This window comes from Panthera onca, chromosome A2 (assembly GCF_046562875.1).
Source record: "Panthera onca isolate mPanOnc1 chromosome A2, mPanOnc1 haplotype 2, whole genome shotgun sequence".
Taxonomy (NCBI): Eukaryota; Metazoa; Chordata; class Mammalia; order Carnivora; family Felidae; genus Panthera; species Panthera onca.
Window position 1 is genome coordinate 70,698,374 of NC_138340.1, and position 12,069 is coordinate 70,710,442.

At 42.5% G+C, this 12,069-nt stretch overlaps 1 protein-coding gene across 3 annotated transcripts in view; it reads right to left on the reverse strand.

The window, feature by feature from the left end:
* Positions 1 to 3,863, reverse strand: part of STK17A (serine/threonine kinase 17a) — a 38,348-nt gene extending 34,485 nt beyond the window's left edge. Inside the window, exon 1 of one of the 3 annotated variants that reach the window (XM_081795019.1) lies at positions 3,506 to 3,863. In XM_081795019.1, the coding sequence (XP_081651145.1) occupies positions 3,506 to 3,702 (197 nt within the window). In that variant the 5' untranslated portion in view covers positions 3,703 to 3,863. The remainder of the gene's footprint in view (positions 1 to 3,505) is intronic. The other 2 variants (XM_081795018.1, XM_060632172.3) reach the window with 2 other exon arrangements.
* Between the last annotated feature and the right edge of the window lie 8,206 nt (positions 3,864 to 12,069).

Consider the following 12,069-nt stretch of genomic DNA (forward strand, 5'->3'; position numbering starts at 1 on the left):
CATGCATGTGATGAGAATTAAATAAGATAATGCATGTGAAAGCACTTGTGTAACTGTACATTTATGTAGTACTCATTCAGCAGAGAATTCATCTCTTTTGTCCCAAAGGGAAATTCAACTGTCAGTATATAATATAAAGAACAAAATATATTCTTTTGGCTTTAAAAATCCTTTTTTAAAGATAAAATTTATGAATACATCAAAAAATGTTAAAGTTGAGGATTAGATAATAAGATCACATGCAAAGCAAATCAGTCAATGTGAAATTACTATAATTTTAAATTTCTAGAAACCTCTTTTTGTTTCTGTACTGTCAAACTCAAGGCAAATCAACATTATGAAAATATTCTCAGAACTGAAGGTCACGTCTCCCACATCTATAATCATTAATGTGGTTCACACTGGCACATATCCTGCCTCAAGGAAAGGCAACAAGCTTTATGAATAACAAGTCAAGCTTTTAGCAACAAAAGAAAATTTTACATCATATATTTACCCACATTTAGGTTGCTATGGACTCTGTTGGAGACATGAAAGAATGTGACATTTCATAAAATAATCAACATCACATCCTGTCATTAGATGGATATAGAACGAATATTGACCATTTCAAAAATCCTCTTCAACCATTTCACTGAAAGCTTTAATTTTCTGTAAGATAATGGTAACTCCTGAAAGAACTCAATTTCTTTGTTTGAACAGTTGGCTCTTCACTCTTCAACATTTTTGACTAAATGAAAGACCACAGAATATAATGTCCTAGGAAAACCTTAAGATCTATTCATCATTAAAATGTAACAAAGGTAACTTTGTAAGTTCTATATCAGAAGGAGAGGAGTTATATCAGAAATGCAACCACAGTTTATAGATGGAAAAAGAGACAACTTCATTACTACTGAAAGGTTTATGAATAAACACTCAATTATGTCAGAACCATAATATACAGGCAGAATTTGCAAACTTGGAACAAAGATTGTTTATGACACAAAACGGAACTCTTGCTTCCTGAGAGTTCCAAACAGTTCCTCTACCTTTTGCAATGAGATTTCATCACTTTTGCCATAGAGAGAAGCATGAAGTTGTGCAGGTTTTCTTGTTTTGGCTTTCTGGTTACATTAAAAATAATGTACATTTATTGTTACACAATGAGTTATATTTATTGAGTCCTCCTCCTAAGGCAGGCACAGACTTAGTGCTATAAACACGTGTTCTATTTAATTCTCCGCACAACTCTAAGTCAATAAATGGTTAGGTAACTCACTCAAGTGTACATAACTGGTAAGTAAAAAGCTAAGATTCAACCACAGACCGCCAGACTCCAAAGCCCATGTTCTTCACCACTGCATTAAACTTCCCTGTGATCAAAAAAACAAAAACAAAAAACAAAAAAGAAGAGGAGGAGGAGGAGGAGGAGGAAGAGGAGGAACCAAAAAGAAACAAATAATTTTGTTTTTCAATTTTAGATTTTTTTTTATATTAAGTATCTAACTGCATTATTCTGCTGCTTCAGGAATTATTACTTGCATAAAGAAATTTACATAAGCAAATATGTATAGAAGATAAACACCTATAGGCAAGTGAATTGCATAATGCAGATAAAAACAAGAGTTGAAAGGAACATTCCTAGAGGAATCAGTAGCAACACCTGGTAGGGCACACATCAATTTTTTCAGATTAAATCATTCATTTTAAACTCTACAAGACAGTGCTTGCCACCTGAAGATCTTTCAGTTTTGTAATACCAGTTTTCCTTTTGTGGAATGAAGCCAGACAAGCAAATAATAATGGAAAGTCTTAGTTTTCTTTCTCCAAGAGATCAGGGCTACTTCAGAATGTCCGGAATTCTGATGAATTAGAATACCTAGCTGAGTAGGTCCCTAGGTCTTCCCTGTCATATTTAAAGTGTGCACAGATCCAGTTCATCAGTGCCTGCCACAGTCAAGCATTACCTCTTGTTCTGAGGGATGTTTTTCCTTTTGTTAACATTTGGAATAAGTATGACATTTTAAAATGGTAGGATCCCCTCCAAAAACAAACAAACAAACAAAAAAACCAAAAACAAAACCCAACCAACCAAACAACAACAAAAAGCTTTTTTTTTTTTTAAATTTTTTTAATGTTTATTTATTTATTTTGAGAGAGAGAGACAGAGCATGAGCAGGGAAGGAGCAGAGAGAGACACAGAATCCGAAACAGGATCCAGGCTCCGAGCTGTCAGCACAGAGCCCGACCCGGGGCTTGAACTCAAAAACCGTTGAGATCATGACCTGAGCCGACGCCGGACGCTCAACCGACTGAGCCCCACAGGCGCCCCACAGAAAAGCTACTTCTAAACGCTACCTTAACATTTGTAAGGTAGCACATTTTCGATATTGTTTGTAACCAATGTTACAAGACTCTCCTTTTCCAAGACTCCAGAGGAAGGCTGTCACAATTGTCAGGCCCTTTCCCCATCGCAACATGGTGTTATTTTGCAACAACAACCACCATTTCTTGAAGGCTGTGTGCCAGGACCTGCAGCACGTGCTTTACAGGCATCTGCACAACACCCCCCACGAGACAGGTACCGTCATTATAGGATTTTATGGGTGAAAAACAGGAGGCTGGGGAGTCTAAGTCACCCGCTCAAAGGCACACATGACAAGCAGGCCGGGACTTAAGCTCAGGTCGGACTCCAAAGCCGATGCTCTCGACAACTTCTCCAAAGTGTTCGAAAGCAAAAAGGAAGTCAGTCCTCAGGCCCCGATCACTGGATCATCCCTCTTCACACAAAAAGTGAAGTATCCAAACAGGCTTCGCCGTTTACCATTTTAAAAGACCGAATCAAGAGCGGCGTGGGGAGGAGAAGGCTGGGGCCAGCTCCCAGCAGAGTAGAAAGAGCGAGGCAAGGGACAGGCGCCTGTGAACTTAACAGCCACAAGGACCTGAATATTCTAGAAGTAAAACAGCACAAAGCCAAGGCACCGAAACTGAAGTCCGCCGAAGGCTGAGAGGTTCACACAGCACTGACTCAGAGGAAGCTGTCACGTCTGGAGCGATCCGTTCTTACAGCCACACAAGGAGGCGGAGAACACGCACGAGTCGGAGGGCAAAGCCAAAGCCGCCTGCACAGCTCCGGGTCTGCTTGAGCCTCGCTGGCTCCGGGAAAAGGCGGCGGCGCGGCTCACACGCCACCCCCCCCCCCCCCCCCCCGCGCTCCGCCGCCTCGAAAACACCTCAGATGCCGAGAGGGCCGGGAGCGGAGGCAGGGGGGACGTCTCGGCGGCCCGCCATTGGAGACTTTCTCACACCCGCTACCAAGTGAAAGCCGCACGGTCGCGGGAGCGCCGCGCCGACGTCGGGAACCAGCGGAGGGCTGGCTGGTGCCACTCGACCGCCCCGATATCGCCGCCCGCACCCAAGTTTGTGCCATGTCACAGAGCACGCTATCGGCCCCGGCGCCGCCAAGCCACCGCGCCCGCCGGCCTCGGCACTTATCGGCCCGCCCGGCCCCCGCCCTCCTCACCTGCCCAGCTCTCGGCCCGGGCTGAGGCTGTAGCCGTCCTGGAAGGGCTCGGTGCGCACGGCGGTGCGGATCTCCGTCAGCAGCCCGCGGGCCTGGGGTGGGGGCGGCGGCCGGCGCGGCGCGCCCAGACTCCGGCCCGCCCCTGAGGCGGCTGCCGAGGGGGAGCCGCGGCTGCCCGGCTTCTCCAAGGGGATCATGGTGCGCAGGCACGCTTCCTTTCCGGCCGCCCCGCTCGCTCTCAGGTGCCGGGCGGGTAACGGTCCCACCTGCAGCTCCCTCGCGCGGGCCCGAAAGACCTCCCGGAACCCGCTCTCCTCCTCTGCGCGCTTAAACTACTGCCGGCAGACTCCCGGTGCCCCGCCCCATGCCCCGCCCCGCCAGACTCCCGGGTGCCCCGCCCCATGCCCCGCCCCGCCAGACTCCCGGGTGCCCCGCCCCATGTCCCGCCCCGCCCCCTGGCCCTACCCCTCCCCGTCCCCTCTTGGAGCTCGCCGGCCTTCTAGAGCGCCGGATACCTCACGCGCGCCCTCTGCAGCCGAGAAGGAGAAGGTGCAGCCTGGGGGCCGTCCTGGCCTCGGGGAGAAGAGAAACAGCACCACCCTTCTGTCCTGGCGGGGGAGTTGGGGGGGGTGGGGTACCCACTGCCTCAGCCAATTAACACACCTGTTGAGAACCCGAGTGTTCCAAAACCCGATCCCTCCTCAGTGAAAGGCATATGAGTTGCCAGCTGGAGCTTTACTTTGGGCGGGTGAGGAATGGTGATGAGACTCTGATCTCAGCTGCTGTACAGCACGTGGGAGTTGGCCAGGGCACCTGGTTCCTTCATACCATTAGGAGGAAATCTGGAAGCAGGAGTTGGGATAAATATTATTAAGCCCTCACACTAGCCCTATGCAACAGACACTGAAACTGTCTGTAGTCTACTCGGTTTTTAACATGGTGTTCTCATCTGGTCTTTTAAAAAAATGTTAGCTCGGGTTTTTTAAAAATGTTTATTTATTTTTGAGAGAGAGAGACAAAGTGTGAGCAGGGGAGGGGCAGAGAAAGAGGGAGACACAGAATCTGAAGCAGGCTCCAGGCTCTGAGCTGTCAGTACAGAGCCCTACCTAGGGCTGGAACTCCGGAACCGTGAGATCATGACCTGAGCCTAAGTGAGATGTTTAACCCACTGAGCCACCCAGGTGCCCCTAAAAGGAATGCCTTAATAAGGTGTATCTCTCAAAAACGTACAGAAGCATTGCTATTGAAGTCAGGGGCGTAACAATGATACTTGCCACTCCTATTCACTCCTAGTCACTCCTACTCAGCGTTGCAGTAGAGAAGGGAAGCAGTGTCATAAGACTAAAATGGTGTTAATATTAGAAAAGAAGAGTTAAAAAGGTCAAGAAGGAAAAGACAAAGTCATTAAATATAGACAATTCAATTACACTTCTAAAATATCCAAAAGAATTGACTGAAAAATATTAAAATTAAAAAAAGAAGGGTGATTAGATATAATAAAATAAAAATAAATCAACAGCTCTTTTACCTCAAAACAATATGAGGCATGCAGGATAGTGAGGATACTATCCCATTTGCAATAGAATTAAAAAAAAGCATGCAGAAACAACCCTAATAAAAATGCACAAAGCTTACATTTTATTTTATAATTATATAGAATATAATTATTCTAGAAGACATAAAAAAAGACAAATAGAGATACATAATCTGTTCTTAAAGAGATTGGATCCTGTAATTTTTTGTAAATCAATCAATACATTTAACAAAGTTTAATAACCCAACAAGATTTCTTTTGGAACTTGTTAAGGCTATCCAAAAGTTATTATAAAGAATGTTCAAATAAGAATAGCAAGGAAATTTTTAGAAAAGAAAGTTTGTAAGAAGAGAATTATCCTAACAGATACTAAAATGTAGTATGAGATAAGACAGCTCAACATAATAGAGCACAGTGTGCAGTTTTGAGATACTTTTTTAAAAAATTTTTAACGTTTATTTATTATTGAGAGACTGAGAGACTCAAGGCATGAGCGGGGGAGGGGTGGGGGGAGGAGTGGAGAGAGGGAGGGAGACACAGAATCTGAAGCAGGCTCCAGGCTCTGAGCTGTCAGCGCGGAGCCCGACATGGGGCTTGAACCCATGAACTGTGAGATCATGACCTGAGCTGAAGTTGGTTGCCCAACCAACTGAGCCACCCAGGCACCTCAGAGATGGAGACTCTTAACGGAAAACAAATGATGGTTACCAGAGGGGAGAAGGGTAGGGGGATGGGTGAAATAGGTGATAGGGATTAAGGAGGGCATTTGTGATGAGCACCAGGTGATGTATGGAAATGTTGACTCATATTGTAAACCTGAAACTAATATCATACTGTATGTTAACTAACTGGAATTTAAATAAAAACTTAAAAAAAAAAGAAACTTAAATAGGCCCCAAATATTCTAGATTATTAAATGTAATAAAACAAGACTATAAAGTCTAGAAAGAGTATGTAACAATTAGCTGATTTCTAAAGGAGAAATAATTTATAAACAGTAAAGTAGTGGGGACAAAACTCACAGGAAAACATTTGGCTACCAAAAACTTAAAAATTCTTGCATATCAAAAAATGTTATATATAAAATTAAAGGCAGACCAACTACAGAAACATTTGTATCAAACATTATAGACAAAAATCATAGTAAATTTATAAAGAACATATAAATCACTAAGAGGTATGCTAAAACTATATTAGAAGGAGGTCCAAAAAAAGACATTAAAAATTTTTTTTAAATGTTTTTTTATTTTTGAGAAAGAGAGACAGAGACAGAGACAGAGCATGAGCGGGAGAAGGGCAGAAAGAGAGGGAGACAATCTGAAGCAGGATCCAGGCTCTGAGCTGTCAGCACGGAGCCAAATGTGGGGCTCAAACTCACAACCCGTGATATCATGACCTGAACTGAAGTCAGACACTGACTGAATGAGCCACCCAGGCATCCATTAAAAAAAAAAAAAAAAAAAGAAGAAGATATTTTAAAAGGACAGATATAATAAATCCATATTAATGGTCAAATTTACCAGGAATCAAAGAAATATAAATTAGCCAATGAGGTTCCACTTTTGACAGTAAAATTAGCAAAGATTTTTAGTGCTATTCAATTCCCGTCATCAGTGGTAATGGAGGAAAAGACCAGAAGGATAAAAACACAGGTGCTTTTTATTTCCTTGTTTGATTCTATGTGTATTTTACCGCACGTTTCCAACAACTCTGATTATTACTTTCTTTTTTTTTTTAATGTTTATTTATTTTTGAGACAGAGAGAGGCAGAGCATGAACGGGGGAGGGTCAGAGAGAGGGAGACACAGAAACTGAAACAGGCTCCAGGCTCTGAGCTGTCAGCACAGAGCTCGACGCGGGGCTCGAACTCACAGACCAGGAGATCATGACCTGAGCCGGTCGGCCGCCTAACCGACTGAGCCACCCAGGCGCCCCTCTGATTATTACTTTCTATAGGGCACCTTACCTGATTCTATCAGACTGAGATAGAATGTGGCCTGTCTGCTTGCATATCATCATGAGCTTATCTTTATCAAACTGCATTATAAATGCATAATTTTCTCTCTTCCTAGTTAGATAGGATGGAGACCATTTATTTCTGTACCCTCAGTGTATAACTGACACTCCATAAGTATCAATAAATGTGGTTGAACTGAATACAAAACACTCAGTTATCTTTCAATAAGGGAAAAATTAAATGAATTATGATATATTTAACGGATAGGCTATTATGCAACACTGTTCAAAGGGTTAATAATACTGAACTATACTTGCTTTGCAATTATAGCCATAAAGATGGTTCAATATTATTTCTATTATATATTATATTTTAAAAATGCACTGAAGAGAGAAGACACAGAATTATCATTCTGTGATTGTCTTTGAGTGAGGTGACTATTGTTGAGTAATTTTCGTTTGTTTTGTACTTCCTAAATGTCTTTCAACTATTATGTTACTTTTGTTATTGAACTAAATTTAAAGCTTTGTTTTTAAAATAAATATTCCATAGTGCAGCCATCCAGGCACAGACAATGGTTATTTTAAACACCACTCACCTCTACCCAGGTGCTCCCTATCTCTCCATTTATTGATGGGGGCTTAAGTCACAGCCTCTTTCTCCCAGTTCAATTCAAATGGAAGCTTGCCGGGGCGCCTGGGTGGCTCAGTTGGGTGAGCATCCGACTTCAGCTCAGGTCGTGATCTCATTGTGAGTTTAAGCCCCATGTCAGGCTCTGTGCTGACAGCTCAGAGCCTGGAGCCTGTTTCAGATTCTGTGTCTCCCTCTCTCTGACCCTCCCCTGTTCATGCTCTGTCTCTCTCTGTCTCAAAAACAAATAAACGTTAAAAAATTAAAAAAAAAAAAAAACAAAAACAAATGGAAGCTTGCCATATGTCCAAACCTCTGTCATTTTTTAAATATCAGAGCACTGTTCTGGGAAATGATGTGCAAGTTACAGATCTAAGCTCTTTGAGGATAAGTATGCCTGTGAGACCGGCAGTTCAACTGAAAAACATAATTTCCTTTGATATCTGCTGTCAAAGAAAAAAGATTGATTTGTACTTCTCATTTGGGTGCCAAAATTAGCATTTAGGTCAAATGTAAGACTAGGCTCTAATCTGTCAGTGACTATTTCTCAGAATTCTGTTTAGAAAGGAGTAGCTTATGATGGCCATCTCTTTTTTTTTTTTTTTAATTTTTTTTAACGTTTATTTATTTTTGAGACAGAGAGAGACAGAGCGTGAACGGGGGAGGGTCAGAGAGAGGGAGACACAGAATCCGAAACAGGTTCCAGGCTCCGAGCTGTCAGCACAGAGCCTGACGCGGGGCTTGAACTCACGGACCGTGAGATCATGACCTGAGCCGAAGTCGGCCGCTCAACCGACTGAGCCACCCAGGCGCCCCTGCCATCTCTTTTTTCATTTTCTTTGCCATTTAGCATTTCTAAGCCAAGATGACATTTGAAAGAATGATAATTGTTCTATCAGAGTTATATATGATAAATCCTGTGAGGAGATTTGTTGTGAAACTAAAGAAAAATTCACAAATATTGAGGATTCAGGCTTGATAGCACCAGGATCTGAGAGAACATAAATGAAGCCGCTATACCATGTAATACAATAGCTGTTTGGTGAATGTTGTGGAATCCAGTGAAATGATCAGCTAATACTCTTTGATATGTTGATAAATGTGCAACTCAATTCCTAGATTACAACTTTCTATATAACTTTGAAGTGTTTATTGGCTAAGGAAATTAAATATCTTTTTTTAATGTTTTTTTTAAATTTTATTTATTTTTAAGAGACAGAGAGAGGGAGAGAGAGAGAGAGCCAGAGAGAGAGAGAGAAAGAGAGAGAGAGAGAGAGAGAGAGAGAGAGAGAGAGTATGGGTGGGGGAAGGGCAGAGGGAGAGGGAGACACCGAATCAGAAGCAGGCTTCAGGCTCTGAGCTGTCAGCACAGAGCCCAATGGGGGGCTGGAACCCATGAACCATGAAATCATGACCTGAGCCGAAGTCGGCACTCAACTGACTGAGCCACCCAGGTGCCCCAGAAAATTAAATATCTTAATTCATGTAGAAGATATAATGAAAAGTATAAGAAATATTTTCATAAGTTGAATGAAATTCTTGCAGTTCAGTGTTTTACAATGCAAATATTAAAATGAGAGCATGTCAGCTTATGAGAGAAAATGTGGATCCACTTCAGAATGGTTGAGAACATAATATAACTGGTATTTTATTGGCTATAATGTTTGGAGTTTGGGGGTTATTATTACGTAAAATACATAACAGATTTATGTAAATCTTTGAGTAAGAGGCAGAGGGCATCATCAAGACCGCCTAAACAGCAGCAGCTTAGGTGCCTAGAATCCCTCTCCTAAATCCTATTTAAATACTCATGGAGAGATGGACGTTGAAAAGGGCACTTGTTGGGATGAGCACTGGGTGTTGTATGGAAATCAATTTGACAATAAATTATATTAAATAAATAAATACTCATGAAGAGGATGAGGAAGAAATACCCTCATGAATTCTGAAAAATAAAAGAGAAATAAAATCAACCATAAAAATGACTCTACAAGAGAGACAAATCAAGAAACAGACTCTTATCTATAGAGAACAAATTGATGGCTACCAGAGGGGAGAGGGGCAGGGGTTGGGTTAAACAGATGATGAAGATTAAGGAGTGCACGTGTCATGAGGAGTACTGGGTGTGGTATGGAAGTGTTGAATCACTATACTGTATTCCTGAAACTAATGTAACGCTGTATGTTAATTACCTGGAATTAAAATAAAAACTTAAAAAAAATACCCCCCCCCATGACTTAGTTTCTACTATTTACAGTTCGATATCTGAAGGCACAACATTAAGAAAGATTAGTACATTTACTTACAAAATCCTTTCTGATGATATCTCCCAGGAAATGAAAGGAGAGGAAAGGTCAGCCTTCTTATGTTCTATGAAGACTGCAGACACAGACGTAATTGTTTTGTACTGGACTTTACTGACCTGATGCAGGAATGTTTAGGAATGTTTTAATTCCTAAATTCTGTCTCCTATGCAAGATAAGGTGGTTGAGGGGCACCTGGGTGACTCAGTCAGCTAAGGGTCCGACTTTGGCTCAGGTCATGATCTCACAGTTCGTGAGTTTGAACCCCATGTTGGGCTCTGTGCTGACCGCTCAGAGCCTGGAGCCTGCTTCAGATTCTGCGTCTCCCTCTCTCTCTGCCCCTTCCCCACACATGCTGTCCTTTTCTCTCAACAATAAATAAACATTTAAAAATTTTTTAAAAAGATAAGACTGTTCAGAAATGAAATTTATTAAATCCCTTGACTAAATGTATTTTAGGCACTGTTTTTTTAAGACTTCGCTTCAGGTACTTTCTTGAGGCCTCCAAATAACAGCATCTTGGTCTGTAGATTAAACATAATCTCAGTAAAAATCCCACTGGATTATTTTGTAGATATTGATTCTAAAATTCATATGGAGAGGGAAAAGACCTGGAATATCCAATACAATGTTGAAGGGAAAGAACAAAGCCAGAGGACTGACATAACCCAAATTCAAGACTTATCACAAAGCTACAGTAATCAAGACAATTGGTATTGATGACATCAGCAAAATGGTAGAATTACAGGTTCCCAAATCACATCTCCCACAGAAGCAAATATTTGATAGCTACCCACAGACAAAAGTGACTGTGAGAATTTTGGGATCTGAGAAGGAGGTTGTAACACTTCAGTGGAACCCAAGACTGAGGACAGCCACTTTGAGAAAGCAGGCTCATGCACCATTGGCAGGCCTGTTGACTATCATCTCAGCTGTGGAACAGAAGCAGCCCTGTCCTGGGTGGCTCAGTTCGTTAGCATCTGACTCTTGACTTGGGCTCAGGTCATGATCTCATGGTTCAGGAGACTGAGTCCCTCATCAAGCTCTGCACTGACAGTGCAGAACCTGCTTGGGATTCTCTCTCTTTCTGCCCCTGCCCTGCTTTCTCTCACTTTCTCCCTCAAAATAAATAAATGAACTAAAGAAGAAGAAGAAGAAGAAGAAGAAGAAGAAGAAGAAGCCACCTTGTCCCTCTGTGGACTTGGCTCAGTCTCTGCTTGTCCTTGGTTCTGCTACCAGCCCCTCCTACCAGGGGATGCAGGAGCCATGCCTGTCCATGCCCCTAGTAATAGGGCATGTTGACCTCAGACCCAACTACAGTCCCTGAAGTAGTCATGTGACCCAACTCTAGCTCCACTCCAGAGGATCTTGAGGCAGTTATACCTGCCTAGGAACCTGCTCAGGGACCCAGCAGTAGACAAGCCCATGGGCATCTCTGCTAAACAGGTCCACCAGCTTCAGATCCGTCTGTGCTCCTTGAAGCAGTCTTATGACCTTACTCCAGACCTGCTCTGTTGCAGTCCAGGGACAGTCCTGCATATGCAGGGACCAGCCCAGGAATCCAAAATGAGAATGCTTTAGGGACCTGGCAGAAGTTACACCTGTTTCGTGCTCCTGGTAACATACCTGCCAACCACAGACCTGACCATGGACCCACACCTTTTGTAATTGTTCCACAATGCTTTCATAGTCTGCTCTACTGTTTTATTTCCCAGTCTTTGTTTTCTTTGCTTTTCAGTCTTGAGGTTACAATTGAGATATCCTCAATTCTAGAGATTATTTCCCCATCTGTGTCCAGTCTACTAATAAGCCCATAAAAGGCATTCTTCATCTCTGTTGCACTGTGTTTGATCTCTAGCATTTCTTTTTGGCTCTGCCTTAGTATTTCCATCTCTCTGCTTACATTTCCCATCTGTTTTTGCATGTTGTCTATCCGTTAGACATGTAGCATATTGGTTGTGGTTGCTTCCCAGTCTAGTCATTCCAGCATCCCTGGCATTTCTGGTTCTGATGTTTGCTTGCTCTTTCCCTTCAAATTTTGTGTTCCATTTTGGTCTTTTGATAGGCATAATTTTTCTTGATAGTCAAACATGAGGTACTGCATTAAAAGAATTGCTGTACATAGGCCTTTAGTAATGTG